Below are 24,974 nucleotides of genomic sequence, written 5' to 3'. Positions count from 1 at the left end.
TAATATTTTACATAAATCTCTTTCAGTGCCGCTCCAACTGCGAACACCTGTTCACACTGAATGAAGGAGGAGTAACGTGATCGATTTATAGACCAAACCAATGAAATACGTTTTCACGGACCACACTCGAATCCTATTGGTTTGTACCATCGTCAGTTTTTGAAGTCAAACTATCACAGAAGAGACCGATTCGTTCCGTTTAAAGATTTCGTTCGAAATCCTAAATTCATTCATAAACAGTCATGCCTCCCCCAATCCATTAAAAAAAAAAAAAAAAAAAAAAAAAACCGAGGTGTGGTTAGTTTTATTCCCTCCTTGCTTTGAAGGGTGTGAACCGACGGGAACTAAGGTTACGTGACTTAACGTTACACAGCCCGGAAAATCAAATAGTTTCGTTTTTGACTTCCCTGCGGTCGTAAACATCTGTGCTTGTCTGGAATCAAGAAGGCTAACGTAACATCAAGAGCAATGGCAGAATTCGTTAAGGCGCAAATTAAGGGTGACAAAGTAGTCGTGTTTCTGAAGCCGAGCTGTCCTTACTGCGTCCTCGCTAAGGATGTTTTGTCAAAGTATAAATTCAAAAGTGGACACTTCGAGTTGATTGATATCAGCGGACGCAGTGACATGAGCGGCATCCAAGACTATCTTCACCAGATCACAGGCGCGCGAACCGTGAGTAACATTTTGATAACACTTTTTGTTATTTTAGACCAGACCGTCAGTCATTACGTCACACTGCCACAGCTACACTAATTCTAAAGTAAATGTATTAACTTCAAACAAAACTTTCTTTTTATCTTAAAGTTCATTCTCAGTATTATATATTATTATGGTAGTAAATATCTCCATATTTTTTTAACTCGCTTATTCGCACAAATGCTGAGTCACCAATAGCTTGACCAGCAGCTTTGGCCCTGCCCATTGCATGTTAGTCATATGCTTTATTCGTTTGCCATGCAATGTATTACATTTATTTCCATCATTGAATTCTCCATGTATTCTTTGCAGGTTCCTCGGGTCTTCATAGGCGAACAGTGCATTGGAGGAGGAAGTGATGTCGACGGTCTGGACCGTTCTGGAAAACTGGAGGGCATGTTGCAGGCAATTGGATCTCTGCAGTGAAGGTATATACACGGTCCTTCTTTATAAAATATAAAAAACAATATATACATCAGTGGTTTAGCCTCAGGGCACAGATTTTCCTTTAGACATCAAGTGGCCACTATCTCAAAATTGTGTATTTTACAAAGAAATGTTGACGAAGTGATAAGAAACTGCTTTTTCTTTCAGCAGCCATTCACTCCACAAAACATATTTTGGTCAGTGAAAACCATATTTGACCCACAATTTAAATACAATATTATTTTAGTATGACTGAAACTGTGTAGTGTGTAAAATATATATATATATATATATATATATATATATATATATATATATGTATGTATGTATATGTGTATATATATGTATATGTGTATATATGTGTGTGTGTGTTATTTTAATTTTGTCAATTTTATTAACATTTGTATGTCTATGTAGACTTATTTTCAGTGTTTTAGTTATTTTAGTTCATCAAGGTGAACTACATTGAAAAAAAAAAAAGTTTTTTAATATTTATTTTATCATATTTTATTTTAACTTTTATTTTTAATTCAAGTACCAAAATTGTAGTTAACTATAATAACCCTGTCTGGCTCATGTTGTCTGTTACCCTACATAGTTTTCATCTTCAGTATCATTGCTTTTCCCAACATCAGTGACTGTGTTGGAACCTGTGACTCATTTTTGGATCACGACTCACCCCTTGTGAACCACAGGTTTAGATTAAAGCCCCAGCCTCTCAAAACAAACAAGCATCCTTCTAAAATGTCTTTATTCTGCATGAGATGAGGGTCAAACATAACTGGACTTAGACTAAAGAAAGCCAGAATCGGCTCTACGTCCACCATACTAACTGCACTAAGAGGCGATCCACATGCTGGATGCGTACTTTGTATGTTATTAGTTGAAATAAAAATCTCAGATGTACATGTTACAAAAATAGTTGCATCAAATTCAAATCAATCTCATGGGGGAAAAAAAAATAATATTAGAAATGTATTCAAGTCATATTGCTGGAGTAACCACTGAATTCAGAAACAGAAATCTCACCATGACATAACATGGCTGACCATGAGAGTAACATATCAGTCTCTGGAAAGAGTATGAGATGATCCCTACCCTGTTTAATACTTTGGGATTAATCCATCGCAGAGGAAGTTTATTGCACCAATCAGGCATAATCGCTCCTATAGAATTATCCACATAGAAGAGCATCGGCGCATAGTGAGAATTCACAGCTGTCTGCTTAATAACACAGGTTCAGAGGTCAAAGTTTGTGTGAATAGAGTACATCAGCATCCACCGTCAACCCAGGAGTCAAACACAGGTCTCTTTCATCCTGTATTTAAATGAATCTCTAATTTGCATCTTCTGTTTTACACCCTGCCTTCTGGTCCGCAGGGCGTCAAGAAGGGGTCACATGATGGTGCAGCGAGACTTGCGGATCTGCCGTCTGCGTTGCTGGTACTCGCTGAGCTCCTGTAGGTAACCTCTGGAGGGCCAGCGCAGTCGCTCCACCTGCTCGCGCTCCTCATCTGTCACAAAAAAAGCATTACAGGAAAATATTTCTACGACATTCCCTCCTGCTGAACGCCAGTGCATTTCAACAAAGCATAATATCCGTCCACCAGATTCTTTTTACCTTGTTCTTCAATTGAAATAATGTAATTGTCTCCATTTGTTTCACATTGAGTCTATAAGAAAAATCTGAAGTCTTACAAAAACCTGAAAATAAAATATTTTCCTGTCAAAGTTTGCTCGTTCTATTCATTGACTCACAGATATACCATTCATGAGACGACACTTTTATTTATTCGCCAAGTGCGTGTGGAAATGCAGGACATATTAATTAGGTCTGACGATGATACATTTGTTTCAAAAGTGACCTTACAGTTGCTCTCAGTGTTTCCTAATGAGGCTTTGACAGAAGCGGGTAGTGATTTGCATGGGCTTGTGTGCAGCAGCAGCTGTTAGAAGTGCTCTCAGGGTGTTGGGATCTGGCCTTAGAGATGATTGTGTGTGTGTGTGTGTGTGTGTATGTGTTCTAATGCGCTTGAACATCCCTTCCAGGTGGTCAAGCAGACGGCTCACCTGATAGCTCCAGGAAGTCAGGCTTGTGACTGAAGATCAGGTAGTTATTGGCAATGAAATGGAGGAGCCAGACATAGAGCTGGTCAGCGTTGTGACACTAATGAGAGAGGGAAGATGAGATCAGGTATATCACAGATGTATTGATATAGAGATGTATAGACTCACCTTCGCTTTCTTCAGTAAGCGAATCACACTGATCCCAGTAGATGCTAGTTCTCGACTGGGCATATTTTGAAGATACGCGCAGACACACACTTCACACAGGTGCTGCAGCCGTTTCACCTGGTACATCTCGGCGCAGACGAGCACAGCCATGGCCTGCAGCACACTGGCTGAACACACAGACACACAGCACTGTCAATCACCTCTTGTTTCCCCCTCCATCAACCTCAGTTCATATCCACCCCCTGTCAATCAAACTCAGTCTCTATTTGCATCTATTCCCTCAACAGTGTTGTTTAATGTCCTTGATATGAATGGGGAAGCATCCATGACACTGATTGACAGAACGAGTCAAACAATCTGACATACTAAACCTTCCTTCATTGTTTAATGATACATACAACCTGAATCATTACATGTCACTCATTTGAAACATATGGATTATGATGCACAATACAGTGAATGTAAAAAGCCATTGTTAGGCACAACATACAGAAGAACCCAATTTATTCTCACTTAATATTGTAAATGCTTATATTATTACCTAAACAGATAACAAAAAAAAAAAGATCTTACACTACCATTTAAAAGTTTGGAGTCAATAAGATCTCATATTTTATTTATTTAATGGAAAAATATATATACTGATACTGAAAGTAAATAATTTATGTTACAAGATATTTCTTTTTCAAATAAATGCTGTTCTTTTAAACTGTCTTTCTATTGTTTTCTATTTTTGTGTTCCACAAAACATTAAAGCAGCACAACTGTTGATACTAACAAGAAATGTGTCTTGAGCAGCAAATCTGAATTTTAGAATGATTTCTGAATGATTACTTTTTCTTGCATGTCATGTGCGGGGCTCCATAGTTTTGTGTGTTTTCAATAAAAAAAATATTTAATGAAACAAAATAATTTGTTCATCCTTAAATGTTGTTAGTACTGTGAACATTTAGTATTAAGAAATTACATTTGCTCATTCTATTGCATAATTTGATACTCGGACTGAGTAATTCTCTCAAATTGTAGTTAAGTCCTCTGAATCATATTGTGTATTTAAGCACACCTGAAAAACTTTATTGACCAATCAGCATCCTGGACCAGAATCTGGGCCAAACGAATGAAAGATTGACTCGTCCTCGAGTCAAGAACCGGTTGCATCAGTTTTCGGATCACCTGTAGTGATGAGAAGTTCGGTTCTTTCCTGCGAACCGGTTCTTTCGGACAGTTCGATTCAATGAACCGGTTGAAGAAAATGGATCACCGGTTCTTGCGCTCAACGTAATGATGTCATTGGTAAATGCGCATTTTTGTGGCTAAATATCATATTATTGGGGTCACTTAAACTGGCAGACATGAAAACAACCCACCGCAACAGGGTTAAAGTAGCCAAATTCTGCAAAAATCCTTGATAACCACACTCTCACCTGGACAGCAGGTGTCAGTGTAGAGGTACTCCAGGAAAGCCAGAAAGGTATCAGACGAGACTCCATGTATTGGCACCACACGACTTCGTGCTTCTGCATATTTCCCACTGAACATGGCAGCCATAACATCACAGCGGGCCACAAGCACGGCTCTGTGTGCTGGCAGCACACTTCCTGCAAGCAGATGCACAGCTGACCTCTTAAAACACACTTACACCCATGGAGTCAAGCATTACAGAGGAGCTCTGACTCAAACATAAGCCCCTCCCTTGTACTTTCCACCTTTGAGCACTCTGAATCAATGCACCATTGTCTGTATACATGCACATGAGGGTTAGCATTGACTCTTGCCTTGCACCATGAAGATGACATCAGAGTATAGAGGGGAATTGAAGAGGCTTCCCAGTGTCAAAGGACCTTGTTGAGAGCGGGGGTTGGGTGTGTCCCTGGGGGCCTGCAACCACAATGAATCGACACTGCAGTACACAATTTGAGGCGTTGAATACTGTTTGCACTGTGAGCATTTAGAATTGAGAAATCGGGTCAGCCATGCAAATCATTCGAAAAATAAAACCTTTGCACAGTCCAGTTCTGTAGTATTTTTAGAGTGTCTCCTGTCTGTCAGACAGATACCTTTTCTCTTCCAACGAATGAGCGTATCCTGTCAATCAGCTGGGCTACGGCCAAAGGGTTCTTCAGTTTTTCAGCAATAGCTTCCTCCAGGTATTCCCATTCCCAAGCCCCTGTGAAAAAACACACATCACCAGCATGCACTGATCCATGAAAACATCCTGCTCACACATGCAATAACTGGCTGTCCGGCTGACCGTGGAGTAGATCTCGACCTTTTACACTGGCTGCTCAGATCTTGCAGTTTAACCAACAGTTCAACCTCCCAGTGGAGGTACACTCTTTTTTCAACCTTTCAGTGTATAGTTCTTAAAGTGATAGTTCGCCCAAAAATTCTAATTGTGTCATTAATTACGCTCTACCCTCATGTCCTTCAAAACCTTTGTTAATCTTCGGAACACAAATTAAGATATTTTTGTTGAAATCCGTGAGCTTTCTGACCCTGCATAGACAGCAATGCAACAGGTAAAATAGTCCATGAGACATCAGTAATTCAACCGTAATGAAAACTTTTTGTGCGCAAAAAAACCCCAAAAGTAAACAAATGTATTCAACAATTTCTTCTCTTGTGTGTCAGTCTTCGTTGTGATTTTTACGAGAGTACCACAACACAAGGAGCTGACGTTCTGACGTAGAACCTGGATTGGCTGCGCCTTGTTTACAAGCAGAGGAATGCACAATGCACATGGAGACTGACACTGAAGAGAAGAAATAGTTGAATTAAATTAATTATTTTTGTTTTCATTGTGCACAAAAAAAAGTATCCCTGTAGCTTCAGAAAATTAAGGTTGAACCACTGATGTCACATGAACTATTTTAATGATGTCCTAACTACCTTTCTGGGCCTTGAATGTGTCAGTTTTATTGCTGTCTATGCAGGGTCATAAAGCTCTCAGATTTCATCAAAAATATCTTAATTTGAGTTCTGAAAATGAAGGACATGAGGGTGAGTAATTAATTGGGTGAACTATTCCTTTAAAAGAACCATGTGAAGAACATCTTGAAAAATCTGAGGAAAAAAAAAAAAAAATAAAGGTTCTTCATGGAACCATCAAAGCCAATAAAGAACCCAGTGTACAGGGCTGGTGGATTCAGTTACTCCACCAGGTTATTTTAAGAAAATAACTTTAAAAACAAGGTTATGTGAGCCTTTTCTCAGCTTTCTCTTCTCCATTAACTATACCAGGATACAAAAAGCCACAAAGAAGGTGGTGGAACAGCCGTTTTCCACAAGAATCAAGCTTTCTTGGTGACAGCTAAGAAAATAAAACCAATATTTAACTGGTGTTATTTCATAGTAAAGACATAGTTTCCACTGTTCTGTCACATAAAAATGCTCATCCGTCACAGCTGAGCTGATTTAATATTAACTCAGCCTCATTCGTAAATCTGTCTAGACACTAGCCGAGCGGGATCTGATCTGAAAGAAACCACGCACAATGAGTTTCCACGCATCATTTACGTTAATGTAACGACCGCCCTTGGTTCACGGGAGGAAATTGGCCTCTGGAAAAATCAAACCATGTATCAGCAGCAGGGTGAGATGATCTCATCAGTATGAGGCTCACCTTCTCACCTTGTGAGCATGGCCTCACTCTGATAAATGAGTCTATAATATCCTTTCCTGTTTCCTGGACTGTTAAAGCCTCTTCTGAACACCTGATTGAGATGCATGTCCATCCTTCCAGCCTCCATTTTGCATCAGAGCTCCCAAAGAATGGGAAACGGGAGGTAATATTCCCAGCTTATGAGGAATGTTGTCGTGACGGGCTAATACAAGCACAGAATCAAAACGGTGTACCTGAATGTCATGAAAAGCATGTCCAGGACACACTTCACCCCAAAATCAAAATAAATGCATTGTTTGCATAAAGGAAATGCGCTGACTTTATTGTCATTACATTCCACGGTGACTTTCCCTTTTTAAAAAGAGTTAAATTTGCAATTAAAAGTACTTGTTAGGCATTTTACGTGGGCTATCAAGTTGAGATCACATGACCAGCGGAATGCTACTTGCTTTACGTGGTAACCCCATTATAATAAGGTAACATCAGCTCAGAATAAATTAAACATGGCTGATCTCAATAGCGCATTTCAACAACGACATCAATAACAGAAAAAGTTGAACGATGCTGCTTTCAAACCACAAGATGTCAGTATAATTGTATGCAATAATTGTATTGTGTGTTTGTGCGTCTATATATATATATATATATATATATATATATATATATATATATATATATATATATATATATATATATATATATATATATATATTCTTTCCAAGAAGAGATGTTTGCCATATAGCTTGCATTATAAACAAAAAGTTACTGAGCACAATAATTACTGTAATTTTATTTTTTATTTTATTTTATTTTTTTTAGATTTCTTTTTCTTTTTTTCTTTTTTTAGATTCGGTACTGTAAATTACTATAATACAATTAATTTTAAATCAGCATAAAATAAAGCCAGTTACAAATACTATAATAAAATATTTAAAAAAATGTATCCTTAATTGCCATAAAAATAATGACACAATGCAAGTAAGAAAGAAAATAGATAGATTTTTAAATGAAGATACATTTTGTGGTAAAGTATTACATGAAACATTACTGAGAGGTTTTGTGAAATTCAGCACTTACCATAATCATAAATTATTTTTTTTTATAGAGGCACATATATTGTATATCATATCTTTTGTTTTCCCTCTCTTGTTTCCTCATATGCATATATGGTCACACACACACACACAAACACACAGATCTCTCTGTCCTCCCATGCATGGTAATCAGCCCCACAGCTCCAGGGTCTCATAGAGTGGACTGCCATCATACATGCACATGTAGAAAACCATAAATCAGCCAGGGCTTAGACACAAACAGACAGCCTCCAAACTGAAGCCATTTTAATTATGAAACTGTCCTATAAAAATCCTTCTTGAAGAGATAAGACAGTGAATGGGAGAGAAACATTTCAACCGTAACTCAATTGAGACGCCTAAACCAGCAGAACTGAGGAAGCATTTTCAAACAGTTTCCTTCAATCATGCTAATCTCGCGTCATATTTACGTTTGTGACAGGATTCTTCATGGAAAAAGAAATGCTGCCAATAAATAAACACCAGCAATAAAAGAAGCTCTACCTAGAGGAAATTTGCTCTTTCATAGCTCAGGAGACTTGGATTTTCAGTTAAATAAACAAGATAAAATAAAACAAATAAAATGTGTTACTAGCATTTTCGAATATTTTTATATTAAATAAATATTGCAATGTATGTAAAATATTAAAATGTGTTATATGATTAATAGCACCTTTTTTTCATAGCTTAAGAGAATTAGGTTCTCAGTAATTAAAATAAAATTTACATTTATTTCAAATATAAATGTTTTATATGATTGGCAGTGTTTTTCCTATAGCTCAGGAGAATTAGGTTATCAGTAAAGAAAATAAATGTATTTAAAATATTAAAATATATTATATAACTATTCACAGCTAGAGAATCATGTTCTCAGTAATTAGATATATATATAAAATATATATATATATATATATATATTAAATACATAAAAAGTAAACAAAATGTATTTAAAAAAATATTACAAATGTTTTATATGATTATTCGTATGTTTTTGTTTTTTTAAAGAAATGTCCTTTGCATAAGGTCTCCATTTGCTCTGTTTAATCAATTTTTTGTTCTTAAAGAGTTGCTAATTTTCTCATCTGTGATTTTTCTTTCTTATGAAAAAAAGCCATAAACATCAATATATTTTGCCCTTTATCCAACAGCAGTTGCCTTAAACAACATCAGCCGTAATATTGCAAACAGCGCACGTTCTTTCTCACCTCTGTAAAGAAACATTAACGTCTCCCACAGGCATAAACAGAGCAGCGGGTCCTTCACAACCAGCCGTGAAAGGTGTCCTGGAGGGTGTCCGTCTGCTCTGGGTAGATCATCTATGCCTCCATCCCAGGTGGACAAAAGCGAGTTGGGGCCGTCTCTGTCCCTGCAGGTGCAGCGTGAAACAGGCCTTTCCCAGGCCTGCCGTCCCACCAGCAGCTGTCTGAAGTACGGACTGACGGCACACAGAATGGACGCGTGCGCCCAGCCCAGCTCCTTCCCAGAGTCCCCAGCGTAGAACGCCACGTCTGCGAATTGAACGCCGCGTTCGAGGAGCCACTGCAAGTCCTGAGAGAAGGAAGATTCCTCCACTCTCACCGAGGGAAGACGCGCTGTAAGACATGGATGGGATGTTATAGGACAGCCTTACAGCTCAGATGTTGATCTTTATAGCTCAGGATACTAAATGTGGGTCTGAGTTATGTTTCAATCAAGTATCAACAAAGCAGAGATGTTGCCTAAAATACCTTTAAAAAATTAGACACTTGTTGACGTGGAGTAAGAATGCAGAGCTATTAAATGAATATTGTGAAAAGTGTGTTCAAATTGAAATTTGACTTTGTGATAACCTGTAATAATGTAAAATATTATTGCAACTTAAAATAACTTTTCTATTTTAATATATATTTTACAATTTAATTTATTCCTATGATGGCAAAATTGAATTTTCAGAAGCATTACTCCAGTCTTAGTGTCACATGATCTTTCAGAAATCATTCTAATATGCTGATTTGAAACATTTAGATGGACATTTAATACATTACTGTGGAAATGGTCATACATTGTTTTTAGGATTCTTTGATTAACTAAAGTTCAAAAGTAGAGCATGTTAAAAAAATAACATTTATTTGTTAAATGTTTTTATTGACACATTTGATCAACTTAATGCATCCTCATTGAATACAGTTACACATTTCTTGTTTTAATTTCTAATTTCTTGAATGCCATATAATTTCCAGTGCCTCTTTTCTTTCAAACATTTATGCATTTCTAGTTAAAAATTAAAAGTGATACTTTCCTACATTCAAATTAGAAAACTCTCAAATCCCGAATCATAGTATGCTGAAACAATTATGCTAAATCTCGGTTTCCAATGTATTTTCAAAGTATGCATCCTTGCATGTGTTCAATATTGCTGACAGCTTCTCTATTTAATTTCGATGCTGTCTAGCAGAAACAACCGTGATATTAAAAAGATATAATCTGTGATTATTGTTTCCTGTAGGGAATGTTAAAGAACACAAAAGGATGTGAAGGAGAGGAAGATAAAAGAAATGGGTAAAAGAAAGGGTGAAACAGGGTGAGCTAAGCAGAGGAGGATGGTGGGTAAGGACTTTTTTTAGTGTGAAGGGAACAAGGTGGAGAAAGAGAATGATGAGACAAGCAAAGCAGATGAGACGGGATGAGTAAGGGCTCCGGTAATAAGACTGGAGCAACGAGAAAAATGACGTGGAAGCAAATTCCAAACAACGAGGATTACAGGAAGGCCACAATAACGTACAAAAAAGAAATAGAACAAGCACAACAAACAGATGTTGTTTGTTCATTATGTCTGTATTATAGGTACATTTCCTCATATATTACTGTTGTACTTTATGAACTCCATAACCATTCATTTGAGGCCACACCAACGGTTTCCCAGCATTCAATACCCTACATATTTTACGGGCTGTGCTCTATAAAAAGAGCCTAAGTAGTGCTGGAGCCACACCAACACACTACAGAAAGCTTTGGCTTCTTGTTCTAAGTGTCAGTGCTAGCAGTGCTCATCTTGTGCAGAATACTTCTAGCCTTTAGCAGACAATCCTAAATGGCAGATGAGTTCATTGACTCGGTTACTGATGAATATTGCCATTTTGTGCACATTTTGCAGCCCGAACGCTTTGCAGAGATTAAGATAAGATGCCTGGCAAATTGCAAGTAGTTATTAGTGAGATTAGCCAAAATTAGAGCGGTTTTAAAGGGGAGTGGAAACGTCGAAAGCTGCATGATGATCTTTTTGAGATGTCTACTACACCAGACACATCACTCACATAATAATGAGGAAAGCTCATCAGCCACTAACCTGGCTGGTCCAAATGAGGAGGACGGGGCTCGTTAAATCTTTGCCCCCGTCGTTTGTCTGGCCGTTCTTTGGCTTTCTGCTTCAGACACTGAATCATGAAGTATTCCAGCTGTGTGAAGATTCAAAGGCAAGCATGTAAATAACATCCAAGTACACCACAAATCACACCAACACCAAATATCGAGGAATATTTGCAGCTAGTTAGAAATGTAAAAAAAAAAATTGTGTCTTTAGGGTTACAAAAGCTTGTCACTATACCCTTAAAGGGTTAACTTTTTGAACAAAATTTCATACCTTTACAATAAAAATCACAGTTACAGCTATGCACACTTGAAAATTAAATCTATGGGGCAAGATTGGCTGATTAATAAAAGTATTTTGCCTAGTGTGAGTTTCATAACCACAAACAGCCTTGTCAATGGATAGTGTACATTTTTGTATTTTTTTTTTAATTGAATAAACAGCTTCTACTAAAAAAAAATAAAAAATACTGTCCCCATATTGCATGTGATAGATACTGTCAAGAGAGCTTAAATGCTCTTAAAAGGGTCATATGATGCTTTTTTAAAGATCATTATTTGGTGTAAAAGAATATGTTGACAAGCTTTAATGTTAAAAAAACACATTATTTATTTTTGTTGGCCCTCTATGCCCCGCCTCTCTCAAATGCGTCGTTTTCTACAAAGTCCCTCCTTCCGACATGCGTAGTCTGCTCTGATTGGCCAATTGACCCAGTGCATTGTGATTGGCCGAACACTGCAAGCACTCGTCAGAAATGTAACGCCCCTTTCCATAATCGTTATATTCATCTTTAAAAATAAATGTAAAGACTCTCTCTCTTTCTCTCACACACGCGTGATTTCGCCTAGATACACACAGCATCTCCCTGACATGGCTGCTTCAACACTAACTGTGGTTGCTGAAACCACTCCTTCTTTCTTTGCGTGAACATTTGGGCAGCATTATGCAAATATTTCCATATAGTGATATAGACATGTGGGGGCATGTTTGAATGAGCCATTTTAGGGGGGCTTGGCAGAGTCTTAACTTTTATAAAGAATAACTCTTTTGATTTGAGGCTTTAGTCTTTGCAACTTTACAGATCTTCTTCATGCACCAAGAGCTTGTAACACTGCAAAGAGAAAGGAAAAATGGAAATCGCATCATATGACTCCTTTAAATTCCAATTAGCCATTTAGCAGATGCTTTAATACAACATGACCTATAGTACACTTATTACACTCTCCCTGGAGCAACCGGGGCCCAAGGTCTCAGTGGTGATGGATGGGTTTTATATTTCACCCGAGGCATGGAGTTTATAAATTACCTCTTACTGGGTTTGAACCTCCAACCCTATGGTTACCAGCCTGGAACCGCTAAACCACAAGTACAGTTCTTCTGCATACTTATGAGACTTCTTAACAAAGATTAAGAGAAAAAAAGACACTTACCACACTGCCAAAGTAACGACCCACAAAAAAGTTGTTTAGAGAGGGCAACTCCAGGTAAGTGGCCCCCAGGTCCCTGGACAGCTGGAGCCCCTCACTGTGGGGCACACAGCTGCTCCAGTCGGACGCACACAGAGGACATGTGCACGGCGGGCCGTCATCTGTGGAGGGTGACAGAAGGAAACAATAAAAATGTGATTTGCATTTTTCACAGTGATGCCATAGAAGATCCACTAATCCATCAAGTGATCAGTTCTTAAAAGAACCATGATTTTCTTAGTGTAAAAGACATTTACTAATCTCAATGACTATTTTTCCACTATAAGGAAACTTTTGTGCATTGTAAAGGTTCCATGGAACCACACATGCCAATTTGTAAGTGTATATGCATATGCAAACGTATTACTGATGCACATACAAATGACATTTGTAGAACAAGGGGTCAAATAAAGCATGACTCAAACTGACAGAGAGTGCATAACATTCAGAGAGATGTCAACAGGCAGACATATGGAGCAACAAAATCTGAGCCTTTATTATGTAACACTGCATTCCAGCTCAAGTTTATACCAGCGTAAATTTAAACATCAGTACGTGTGTGTCCGGACGTGCGGAGAGAGAGTGGCAGTGACAGAATGAGAGAGCAGGGATAGCTGGATAAAAACAATGTGTATGTGTGTGTGTTAGGAGGCGCTGGCCCGGCCAGGAGGGCAAATGCCTCAGGGAACAGAAGAGCACGTAAAATGATAGCAAGAAAAGACAGCTAAATGGAGAGAGAGATAAATGGAGTGAGAGTGGAAGAAAGAGACGTGAAGAGGGCACAGGCAGGAAAAGGAATGAATCACTGTAGCCAATAAAAGAAAATGCCTGGAGAAATGGAAAAAGGTGTACCTTGGGTCCCTCCAAGCAAAGCAACAGGAAATACAGCACAGTTCTCATGACACAAACTCATTAGCATGAAGATTATGTTAAACCAGATGCTAACACGCGAGCAGCATATAGCACTGCAAGGTACTTTTGAATCATCTTGAGAAAAGATTCAAACATTTACATGCATAATGTTGGTAGAATTATTACAGGATTATTTGACCTCTTTCAATCACAACTGTCAGATTTATACTGTAAAGGAAACTGCAGAAAGTCATGCAGGTTTGGAATGACACGAGGTTGAGTAAATGATGACAGAATATTATATTTGAGTAGACTATTACATTAAACTGTCTGAATAACTCATTCTACACTGTTTGTGACTGAACGCAGGGATGTACAGTTTACAGCAGGGATTCCCAGATTTGTGTCAGCTGACTCCCTTTGACATCAAATTTTGACTTGAGATACCACCTAAGAATTTTCAGTAATTTAAAAACACGTTCACATGTTTGCCATTCTCTAGTAACCACATACAAACAAACAAAATATAAAAAAAAAATATTGAAGTAGTATATATTGAAGAAATATATATATAAATTACTTCTTAAAATTTTACATTTTTATAATTGATTAATTAGTAGTTTTTCTTTAAACCCGCCCAAGAGCCTTCCGCAAGTCTTAAACAAACCCATTGTGTTCGTTTCTCATCCATTATCCTTCAGGGATAAATGATGTAGCTGGATGGAGTCACATCTTGATGAATTATACATCTCAAAGGTCACACTGTGAACACAGAGCTGCCGCTTTTATAGCGAATGGAGCCAAATCTGTGGTCTAAGTGCTCTGAGTCTATAAATGAGCATATTCAACAAACGCTTACGGCGCAGCCGCATGCAGCACATCAAAAGAACTCCGAATCTCGGCTCGATCGGACGACTTCTTTTTCCTTGAAGTCAGAAGCTTCTCATATGCTGTGTTGCTTTTTGAAGATTAACTAGTTCAACACCACTGTACCATACGTTTCATTTATTTCTATTATGTGAATTCTGCTCTTTGTCATTTCAGGAAAGTTTAAAAGTCAATTTGACTGTCTAATGCTTTGATTGGCATGAGGAATTTACGATTAAATTATGCATAATCCTAATTATCATTAGTACTTGACATTATTTGCTCTGCTTACAGTACTTAAGCACACATAAGCAAAATCATCAGGCAATTTTTATAACCAGAGTTTAGTTGAATTGTTTCCATTAAGCCCATTATCTCCCAAGTCTGCACTACGAAAGGCTGATAGTCATTTATTTTTCTTTAAACCTTCGTAATGGAGAAAAATACCACCAATGTACTCTAAACAAATGCAAAACAGAAACAGCCAATCACATCTCACCATTTAGCCTCGCCCCCACGGCTACCAGAATCACAGGAACACCCCAGTGTCGAAGAAGAGGGCGAAGTCTTGGGGCGTAGACGTTTCGGACCTTCTGAAAGGCCAGTTTGTCGTTGACCGAGTACTTAATGACCACGATGTCGGCCTGATCCAGAATGCTCCGGACACTCGCCCAGTCGCTGTCTAAAAGGTCCTGCGATTAAAACGAAAGTTTTAACCTGTGATGTTTATAAGGGCATATCTCAGTAGCTCAGAACCTGTTCCACCAATCAGTTTATGGATATCACTCCAATAGATAAATTCCTCTTAGTCCTCCAATCAGGTGGAAACAACTCCCTTCCCAGAGTTTGCAGAAACCCTAATCCTGCTTTAGAATCCAATCATCCCTCTCTCATTCATTCTGTTACTCACCCAACTGGGACAATCCCGCACCATCACTCTGACATCCCCGAACACTCTAGACTGGTACTCCATAAATGCAGGGTTCAAGGGATGCCTTGATGGTGTCACCGAGTTTGGATCTAATTCCCGAGCTCCATGACCCAGGTAACTCCACAACAAGCCACCTTGGACCTGTCCCGGGCCGGTCGTCTCGTCCCCAGGCCCGACGCCCACAGGACACTCGCTTCCCAGGGCCACTATGTGGACAGACCTGTTGAACATAGAAAGCCTCTAGCGGTTTACAATTACAATCCAACCGGTTGTCTTTAATCACAGCTCACAGCATTTACACACAGTCTTCAACTCTCTCTGCACTGAAAAATGTTTGTAATTCTTATGGAAGAAAATTTCAAAAATTGGAACCAGTTAAAAATCTGTTAATTGCTTAACTGTAAGTTTCTCTTCCATATACAGTGAAGTACTGTAGCTGTCAACACTGCATCATTTGTAATTTTACAGTAAAATACTGTCAAATTTGTGTTTTGTTTATTTGCAAGTAAAAACAATGAATTAACTTCAAGTAGATTTGTATATTAACATTTTATCACTTAATGAAATAGGTTATTATCAGTGAAAAATATACAGGCAGTATTTTACTATGATTTTCTAGTAACCACAGCTGACAAATCTATATATAACAGTAAAAACCTGTTAACTGTAAATTACCACACTGGTATTAATATACCATATGCTGTGTATATATATATATATATATATATATATATATATATATATATATATATAATTATTTAAAAAAGCAAATGAAACAAATTCTAATTTTATTTTCAAATGTAAGATATAGTAAGACAATGTGAATACACGTGTGACTACGTTATCATAATACTGATCTATAATATACATACATACATATACATATATATATATATATATGTATATGTATATGTATGTATATATATATATATATATATATATATATATATATATATATATATATATATATATATATATATATATATATATATATATATAATTATTATTGTTACTAATATTGCACATGCAGCCTATGCATGCGTGCAAATGTCATTGTGTCAATGACCAGTTAGTGCACTGATCTGTATGTGCTACTGTCAATTTTGCGCTATAGGGGCTTCGGTCATGGCAAAGGAAGAATCATATGCATACTTACATGATCACAACAACCGTCCGCTGGATCAAGGCTCGGGGAGCACGTACTTCAGCGGGTGGCTTTCACATCAGTCTCCGGCTGTTTTCCGCAATGAAGGTCGGACACGGTACAATCCCTCAGCTGAATGAAAAAGCGAACGGTTCATTCCTTAAACACGCGCTGGCGAAGTGAAAGAGCGTCAGGTGCGCAATGTACCGACTGTAAACACACACATCCAAGCAGAAACGATCCAATGGATCCTGCGCTAGAGCAAACAAGTTCATACTCCACCGAAAACAGGGATCCGGCGCTTCCCGGGACGCATGATCTGAGCCCAGAAACCAGACGTCACTTAAGCATAACGTCAAAGCTCATGGGTCAACGAGATAAGAATACAGAGGAAAACAAAACAGAGCAGCGCGAGTGGGTTTGCCTCCTGACTCAGCAAACGATCGGAAGGACGTGGACACTTGCTGTCCACACCGCACACATGGACTGCGCACACAGGCTGCTCGTGCTACTGCTGTGCCTCTGCTGTCTTGTCTGTTCAAACCAATGGCACTTTCAGTCATTAATAGCTACGTGATTCGAGAGAGTCTTTGACTGTCATAAATAAAAATGCAGTCTCACTGCAGGCTCAATCAACAGCAAAACCAACTACACAGACAGATTTTTTTAAGAATATGGTGCTCGTTTAATGCAAAACACATCCGCTTTGGGCCATGAGAGCTTCCTTTGGTACCCTAGCCAAAGTCAAAAGAGCCCACCACTGTGCCAGAGCTGAGATGTGACAGGGGTCCCTATAGGGGCACCCAGAGGCCCTTGGGTGTGAGATAACAATATTTATGCTTTGCTTTCACAAGCACCTGTAATTAGACATGTGGCATGCTGACACCACTGCATGACACACGTGGGACACACAACTATTACCTCTATATTATGGGCTTTAAAGGCACTGATTCTCTAATAGAAGGTGGTAATAGCATTTACTGTATGATATAAACAAACAAACATTGATTGGATTTTTTATTTGTTCATTATTTAAGCGGGAGGTTGCTGTTTTCTTTCAGTCTGTCTGCCAAGCTAATACAGTATAATTTAATATAATATTATATATAGATTATATATAGGATTTCCTATATATAGGTCTCACCAAGGCTGCATTTATTTAATAAAAAATGCAGTAAATTTTTTTTTTAACTTTGTAAAATATTATTATAATAATTTTCTTTATGTTTTTCTATTTTCATATATTTAATTTTAATTTATTTATTATTCCTGTGATGTTAAAATGGAATTTTCAGCAGCCATTACTACAGTGTCACATGATCCTTCAGAAATAATTCTGATATGCTGATTTGGTGGAAATATTTTATTATCAGTGTGAAATGATGTAGGTATATCTGAATAGTGGAAAAAATGCATTTGGTTTGTTTGCAGCATGGATTTTCTTTTTAATCTTTTAAAACATCTTTCGTTTACTGAGGCCCCCTATAGTGAGCCACTGGTGTGGTACAAAGGTGTAATCAATTTAGAGTCAATCTGCTTGAGGCAATGTATTGACGCTGAAAATGCTGTTTGAAAATAGCATTTGACCCAATAACCTATCTGCAAGAAAATAAAAGCTGTTTTATTGTTTGTCCTCTTCCTCTCAGGTAATTAGAAATTCTTTGCATTCAAACCAATTCTATCCTAACATGCCATTCGGAAACAAACGATTACTTCAGTAACTCTGACACTTCTATTTTTAGCCAAGTGTTGTGTATATTTTAATTTGCCTTGTTTGCCACAATATGACATCAAAAAGCCTCAGCACCCTTCAGATGCTCCTCTGAGATCACCAGAATAGCATCATCTCCCCTGAGCCGTAGCGAATCAAAGCTTGCATTCCATCTTTTTTCCATCAGTCATGCTGTCCTGATACTGAAAGGATTATTTTAAATCTACTATAACAAGCTTTTTATCCATATAACAGGTCTAATATAATCCCGCACCCATCATCTAACGCAAAGACAAGCTTTAATCATTATACTCAGGAAGACTAGTGAATTCTGGGATATGAGTATAGAAGTGTTGTTATTTTGTAATACTAGCCCAGTGGGATATACTTCAAATATAGTAGGCATATTCCCAGCTCATTATGCTGCCCTGCATAATGTTTGTTGAATGGAATCCAATACTTTTGGGGGGTTGATTCCAAAAACAGTGGCTGTTTTGCTCTGCCCCATCATACTTTCTCACAAAATATGATGTGTATTTGTTAGCAATTTTATTTTTCACAACTATATGTAAGGAGATGTCTTGTTTGAGATGTCCCCTATTATACTCACCAGAAAAACTGCAGCCATTACAACTACTTTTCTCAGGTGATTTTATTTTTATATATGAATGAATGATTCTGAAGACATTATTTTATGCCTAATCTTATATTTTAAGGTTAGAATTATATGGACGCTTGTTTCTGCAACAGGATTAAAAAATAAAACTAAACTTTTTCTTGTAATTCTGAGTTGATCTTAAAATATTTTTTTCTGAAAATTTCTGTCTTTTCTTCAGAATTGTGCTGTAAGAATTACAGAAACTTCAGACACTTTGATCTTCTGAGATATACTAAGGACACACAGTGCATTAACATACAGACATCTGTTCTCACATCTCACTGAGAGAAAATGCAGGAAACGCCTCTCTCACATATGCAACAGTTCCTACTCATTCCATTCCTTCCCTTCACATAGCTCACTCAGAATGGTCAATAGTAGAATATAATGGTATATATTAATGCAAGTGATATTTACAGTCATGTTTGGTGTCATTTGAATTGTCTCAGTGCAACTGGTACAATGGTGTCTGTCTTACAAAAGTAGATTAAAAGATAATTCATTTCATAAGAATTAAGAGATATTATGTATATCTGTAATGGGAGGGAGTGCCCCTTCCTAGGGTCCTCCATGTAAATTACCTTCTGTTCCCATTGAGGTGTAAACTACCCTGGTCTGGGACCTGACCTAATGCAAATTCCAATTGTTAGTTTCTGTCTTCATCTCGGGGGATGTTTGTGTTGGTCTGAGGTATTTAAACGATTGCAGCAAAAGGATCAGGGCCTTCTGTAGCTGGAATGAGCCCATAGCATGAAGTGTGTCCACACACTTCATACTATGTATTTTTCTAAGAGTCAGGTATGCATCTTTTACTATTAGATTCATCTTTGAGAATTTGGTGTCTAGTATTGATTTGATATCTATGAATTGGCTATGTAATTGGCATAATCCTTACCTGACTGATAATAAATTGTTACATTTGATTTACTCTGACTGACTCTGAAACTATTTTCTCAAGGAGATTAAGTGAAGGCTATGTTTCCGCAAATCTGCGTCCAGGGTTAAGTGCATACTAAAACTCAGACTAGATGGAGCATGGGGCGCATCAGGTGAGGTTTTAGATTTCTGGCTAAACCGCTTGACTTTAGTTAAGTTGTACTCAGTTGCATTAACTATGGGGGGCTAGTAACAGTACTGGTCATAACCGCTGGTTATTGTCTCAGCTTTAATTAAGTTGTACGAAGTTATATGACTGTCGGGGGGGGGGGGGCTAGACAGATAGTGCTAGCAGAACCGCTGATTATTGTTCTGAGCTTTAACTAAGTTGTACATGGGTAGCTGAGGGGGACTAAATGGATTAGACATAAACCTCTGACTACTGTTGAGACTGGCGAGTTTGTGATCGTGGGGCACACGTAGAAGAACGGCCGTCGTGGGGCACCCTTAGCAACATAGATTCCTAATGAACGAGTAAAATAAAGTAAAGAGTTAAATTAGAATAATCAAATCTCAGAAGAATAACAATAATAATTAGAGACCAACAAACAACCAATTTGCCTTTCAACCTAAATTTGAGGTCATACTAAAATGGAGTCAGATTAGATAAGAAAATGGAGTCAGATTAAATAATAAAATGGAGTCAGATTTGAGCTTAACCTAAACTGAATAACTTTACGCGCTGAAAGACAGAACACGCAGGAAACCTTCATCCAGCACCGGATACCTTCCTTGGGCCGAGTGCCTGGACCTTACAGTGCGATACAAATTAACATTTGCGAGAATGAAGTCAAATTTTTCATTTAGTGGCAAAACAGAGTTCAGAATTCAGAGTAGAAAAGATAGAATACTTATAATTATTGTATATTTATGACACTAAAAAAATTCAACTCACTTAACTGAATTTGTGTCTCCAAGTTGCAAAAATAAATAAATAAAAGCATGCACAAAACTACATACAGTTGCTTTAAAGTGCATTCTGATTATTATTCGAACAATCATCATATTCTGGAACAAAAAACACTGCACACGATTGAAATTTTTACTGATATTTTTGTACTCAGCATCATCATATTAGGTAATATTATTAGGCTTTTTTTTTTTTTTTTTTTTTGCAAATCAGAATAATTATTTTTTAAGATTAAGGACTGTGTTATCAGTGGATTTCTCCTTCCAGTCCTTTTTGTTCTACAGGATAAAATAAACTATTTCTGTTTGTCAACAGGCTGAAATAAATAATAAAACAGGCACTTTTTACAAGCACTGCTGAGAGGTGTATATGCTATTTTAGGGCTGCTTGGTTGGCGTACCATTGAGAACATTTGTTTTTAAAGGGCAGGAAGGGTTACTGTAGGTCATCTGCCATGCAGAATCTTATTTCAACTCCAATGCACAATCACATGCCCCTCGTGTACATTCTTGGCCCAGAGATCACAACCACTCTACAGGGAAGTCTAACTTCTAAACACTAGCAAATACAGATTATTCCTTATTGTGAATGAGAATAACAGTCCATTCAGAGCCATTTGATGACAACAGGCCCTGTTTAAGGAGGATATTACATTACAGTAACTGTTGAGCTTTGGGACTTTTTTTCTAGTTGAGTCCGTACTGCAGTGAAGGAAGGGAAGGTAATGGTTATCTAGTTTGGACATTAAGTCAAGATGCTTAGCAAAATATTTTCTTATCTTTTCTTTGTTCCAACTGTAAGAGATAAACTAGGGTTAAACAAGCATGCAACATTTTTGAGATTCTGCTCTCAGCTAAATAGATTCATAATCAATAATTTTGGATCGTTTAATAAATTTCACATACTCAGCACACTGCAGGCAGACATTATCACAACAACTGATTATGACCTTATTATATGACAAATCGTCCCCTTGGAATTATAAGGTTCTATCTGCGTTCTGAGTAGTTTTGAGATATTGAACTTTAAAGTTTTTGTGTTCCATAGACTTCTGTAGATAGAACCTTTTTGTTTTTTCAATAAAAAATCCCAAAATGTACACAACTTAAAATAAAACATCAGATAATGTAAATAAATTGTCACAGAATATTGTGAATAACTCAATTTTGACAAAAATGTCAGATAGAACCTTATAATTCCAAGGGGACGAAATTAATAAACAGCAAACAAAACTTTGGGTTCAGTCATTTGTTTAAAAGAAATTAATACTTTTATTCAGCAAGAATGCATTAAATTGACCAAATGTGGCAGTAAAGACAATTATAATGCAACTTTTTTAAATACATGCATCTTTTGAACTTTTCATTCATCTAATAATCTTGCTTTCATAAAATTACACAATTTCACATACACAGGAGCCAAACAAATCAAAATGATATATAATCTGAAAAATAAATATGATGTATGCCACAACTGTCTAATTTCTGCCGCTTTTCCATTTACTCTTGATGGACACTGTCTCTCTTCAGAAAATTTCATCCATGAAATAATAACTGAATGCCAAGTTAAATGTTTGTGCAAGAATCAACTTGGTATTTAATGGAGTAAATGCAAAAGAAAACATTATTGGAGACATATCAATGTTAATATGAGCTCACTGCGCACTAAAAAAAAAAAAAAACTAACAATAATGCAACATCAGTCGCTTTGAATAAAAGCATCAGCCAAATGCATGAATGTAAAATGTGACTACTTTAAATAATATTATATATTACATATATGTAATCATTAGTATAAATAAGTGAACATTTAACAAAGAATGATATATATATATAATTTTCTTTTCTAAAATGTATCCTTTTTTTAAGAATGCACATTATTAAGATTTTTTCAGATATTAGGATTGTATTTTTGCAAAACCTAACAAATTGAGCTGAAATACAGGCATTACTGTGAATCATTGAGATGTATAAAGATCCTGGCACTGTCACAAAAAAGGGTCATATCATTTGATTAATGATGTCAAATCGCAGGTTTATTCATGCCGACTGACTCTGAAATCATCAATCTTAATATATGCAGTTCCCTTAGGATCCCTGAAGCTCTCGTCTCACTGTTGCCGCCCGACTAAACGTCTTCATCTGCATTCACGTCTGCTTCTCCATTCTCCGACTCCTGTGCTTTTCTCAGTTCTGCCCTGCCCTTCTCAGTCTGATAATAGTCTGACTCAATCCACCCGGGGCAGCTGGACAACGTCACAAAGATGTCTTCGTCTACTTCTGTCACTTTGTGCACTCTCTGCTTTATGCCTTTGGAATACCACCGTGGAGTGGGAACTTTTTCTGTGGGGTTGCTGGCCTTGTATAACCCCTCACCTTCAGCCAGAGTGATCTTATACTTGTGCTTTGGGCACACAATACAGAGCTTGTTGTTGATTTCCTGTGCATGAAACATTAAACGGGGTAGAGTTCAAACGAGAGGTAACAATGTGTGTCAAGTGCATTAATGGATCACTGAATGAGTTCTGGTTCAGCAGAAATGGCTTTACCTCAATATCTCCGGGCTCTAAACTACTGCCAGCATCTGTTAAAAAAAATAAAATATAAAATAAAAGTGTCATTAGCAAACATATGCACTAAGCTGACAAATGCTTTCTGGGTTTTTGCCTCTGGAATTGGACTTGGCACACATCTGCAACAATGTTACACTGCTAAATCTGCTACTTTGTCTCCCTCTAGTGCAGAGAAATAGGCAAAGATGCTTTTCATGCTACTCACGGTAACACTGCAGGTCCATTGCATAGAAAGTTCTCTGATGATATATAATAAGAATGTCTCTTCCGTCTAGAGTCACATTCATTCTCTTGGCCTGAACGAGATCTTCTTTCTTGCCGATAAAATACATACGAGGAGGCTTGTTTTCATCCATGGATGTAGTGCTGTTTTAATTATGTCTTCTGTGAAAATATAATGTTTATGAATATCATCCACCTAAATGAAGGTGCTTAAGTTACATAAATGTATTGTTCTTGGTTCTTGTCCTTCAGCTTAAAACTTAGCAGGTGTTTGTTTGAAAGTAAGACATGTTAGTAGGAGGAATTAAAGGGATAGAAATTGGGTTAGATCCCAAAAATGAAAAATTCCATCATTATTTACTCACCCTCCAGTTGTTCCAAAAGTGCATGAATTTCTTTCTTCTGGTGAACACAAAAGAAGCTGTTTTGAAGAATGTTGGTACCCAAACAGTTTCTGGTCCCCATTGGCTTCACTGATAGTATTTTTATTTTTCCATACATGGAAGTCAATGGGGACCAGCATTGTATACACATGCATACATATAACCTTTACATATATGTTGTAAAATTATATAAACCTCAAACAGAAGTCATATCATTCACATGTCCAGCTACTCAGTGTTGGTACAAGATTATATAAACCAGCGGGTTATAGGGAATAAACCAACGAGTTACAAATAGTATAAAATATAAAAAATTTACATCTAATAACAGCCAATATAATTGTATATTAAACAGTATTTTCTATTTTAAAGGAATTACAAATATAATGGTAAAAAGTCAATTAAGATAAATTTAACTTTACATAAAACCATAAATGGAAATGGTAGAAAAATTATTTTAAGCAGTGTTACCTTCTGCTCTTCCAGCTCGTTGTGAATCTTGTGAAACGCTCGTCAAGAATGGTTTAAGTTGGTTCTAGTCTGCAGAGGAGAGGATGGCGTTATCTCAAGCACACCGGCTGCTGAGTTCAGCCCTATCAGTCCCTCAGATCAGGACCCTCTCAGTGCCTTTAACATTATCTTTGTTTAATGAATAAAACTGAATGACACACCACTAACTGACACATACATGCGATTTTTCTGATATCAGAAGGAGGTTTATAAAGTTTCATATGACTGTAACTTGTCCATCTGCCCTTCAGGATTCCGTGTAATATCATATTATTTAAAAACAATTGTTTTTAAATTATTATTTTTTTAACGCTCAAAGTCCATCTTATCAAAAAACACTGTATATATGTTATAACCATAAATAAAAAAATAAAAAAAAAACAAAAAAAACAATAGTGTTTAGACCTAGACCAG

General features: G+C 37.1%; 3 protein-coding genes across 4 annotated transcripts; 1 reads left to right on the top strand and 2 right to left on the bottom strand.

The window, feature by feature from the left end:
• Window positions 1-153: 153 nt before the first annotated feature.
• On the top strand, window positions 154-4,071 carry glrx (glutaredoxin (thioltransferase)). 2 transcript variants are annotated; one of them, XM_052587551.1, is made up of 3 exons: window positions 154-672; window positions 1,009-1,124; window positions 3,172-4,071. In XM_052587551.1, exons 1-2 carry the CDS (start codon window positions 469-471, stop codon window positions 1,120-1,122), a joined length of 318 nt encoding a protein of 105 aa, XP_052443511.1. In that variant the 5' UTR covers window positions 154-468; the 3' UTR covers window positions 1,123-1,124; window positions 3,172-4,071. The 2 variants fall into 2 exon arrangements, with proteins under 2 accessions (XP_052443511.1, XP_052443510.1); XM_052587550.1 differs by lacking the exon at window positions 3,172-4,071 and adding an exon at window positions 2,503-2,853 and having other exon boundaries at window positions 165-672.
• On the bottom strand, window positions 1,857-17,189 carry rhobtb3 (Rho related BTB domain containing 3). The gene is made up of 12 exons (XM_052587552.1): window positions 16,671-17,189; window positions 15,494-15,734; window positions 15,083-15,275; window positions 12,829-12,986; window positions 11,378-11,486; window positions 9,258-9,644; window positions 5,415-5,524; window positions 5,133-5,235; window positions 4,782-4,955; window positions 3,358-3,524; window positions 3,193-3,289; window positions 1,857-2,636 (listed from the first exon to the last, which is right to left on the bottom strand). Coding segments are annotated over exons 1-12 (1,860 nt in total). The 5' UTR covers window positions 16,673-17,189; the 3' UTR covers window positions 1,857-2,517.
• Window positions 17,190-22,099: 4,910 nt separating this feature from the next.
• Window positions 22,100-24,640, bottom strand: rfesd (Rieske (Fe-S) domain containing). The gene is made up of 5 exons (XM_052588403.1): window positions 24,522-24,640; window positions 24,033-24,069; window positions 23,651-23,829; window positions 23,422-23,456; window positions 22,100-23,312 (listed from the first exon to the last, which is right to left on the bottom strand). Exons 3-5 carry the CDS (start codon window positions 23,799-23,801, stop codon window positions 23,001-23,003), a joined length of 498 nt encoding a protein of 165 aa, XP_052444363.1. The 5' UTR covers window positions 23,802-23,829; window positions 24,033-24,069; window positions 24,522-24,640; the 3' UTR covers window positions 22,100-23,000.
• Window positions 24,641-24,974: the final 334 nt, after the last annotated feature.

This window comes from Carassius gibelio, chromosome B21 (genome assembly GCF_023724105.1).
Source record: "Carassius gibelio isolate Cgi1373 ecotype wild population from Czech Republic chromosome B21, carGib1.2-hapl.c, whole genome shotgun sequence".
Lineage (NCBI taxonomy): Eukaryota > Metazoa > Chordata > Actinopteri > Cypriniformes > Cyprinidae > Carassius > Carassius gibelio.
Note: the sequence above shows the minus strand (reverse complement) of the source record. Positions and strands in the feature narration are given on the sequence as shown.

Coding starts and splice junctions, on each gene's coding strand:
- glrx (XM_052587551.1), top strand. CDS start 469: ATGGCAGAATTCGTTAAGGCGCAAATTAAGGGTGACAAAGTAGTCGTG. Junction 673..1,008: donor AGATCACAGGCGCGCGAACC/GTGAGTAACATT, acceptor TATTCTTTGCAG/GTTCCTCGGGTCTTCATAGG.
- rhobtb3 (XM_052587552.1), bottom strand. Junction 5,525..9,257: donor GTTAATGTTTCTTTACAGAG/GTGAGAAAGAAC, acceptor GTTTTTTCACAG/GGGCTTGGGAATGGGAATAC. Junction 3,290..3,357: donor GCTTACTGAAGAAAGCGAAG/GTGAGTCTATAC, acceptor CTCTCTCATTAG/TGTCACAACGCTGACCAGCT.
- rfesd (XM_052588403.1), bottom strand. CDS start 23,801: ATGGATGAAAACAAGCCTCCTCGTATGTATTTTATCGGCAAGAAAGAA. Junction 23,457..23,650: donor AATGGACCTGCAGTGTTACC/GTGAGTAGCATG, acceptor TTTTTTTAACAG/ATGCTGGCAGTAGTTTAGAG. Junction 23,313..23,421: donor TAGAGCCCGGAGATATTGAG/GTAAAGCCATTT, acceptor TTTCATGCACAG/GAAATCAACAACAAGCTCTG.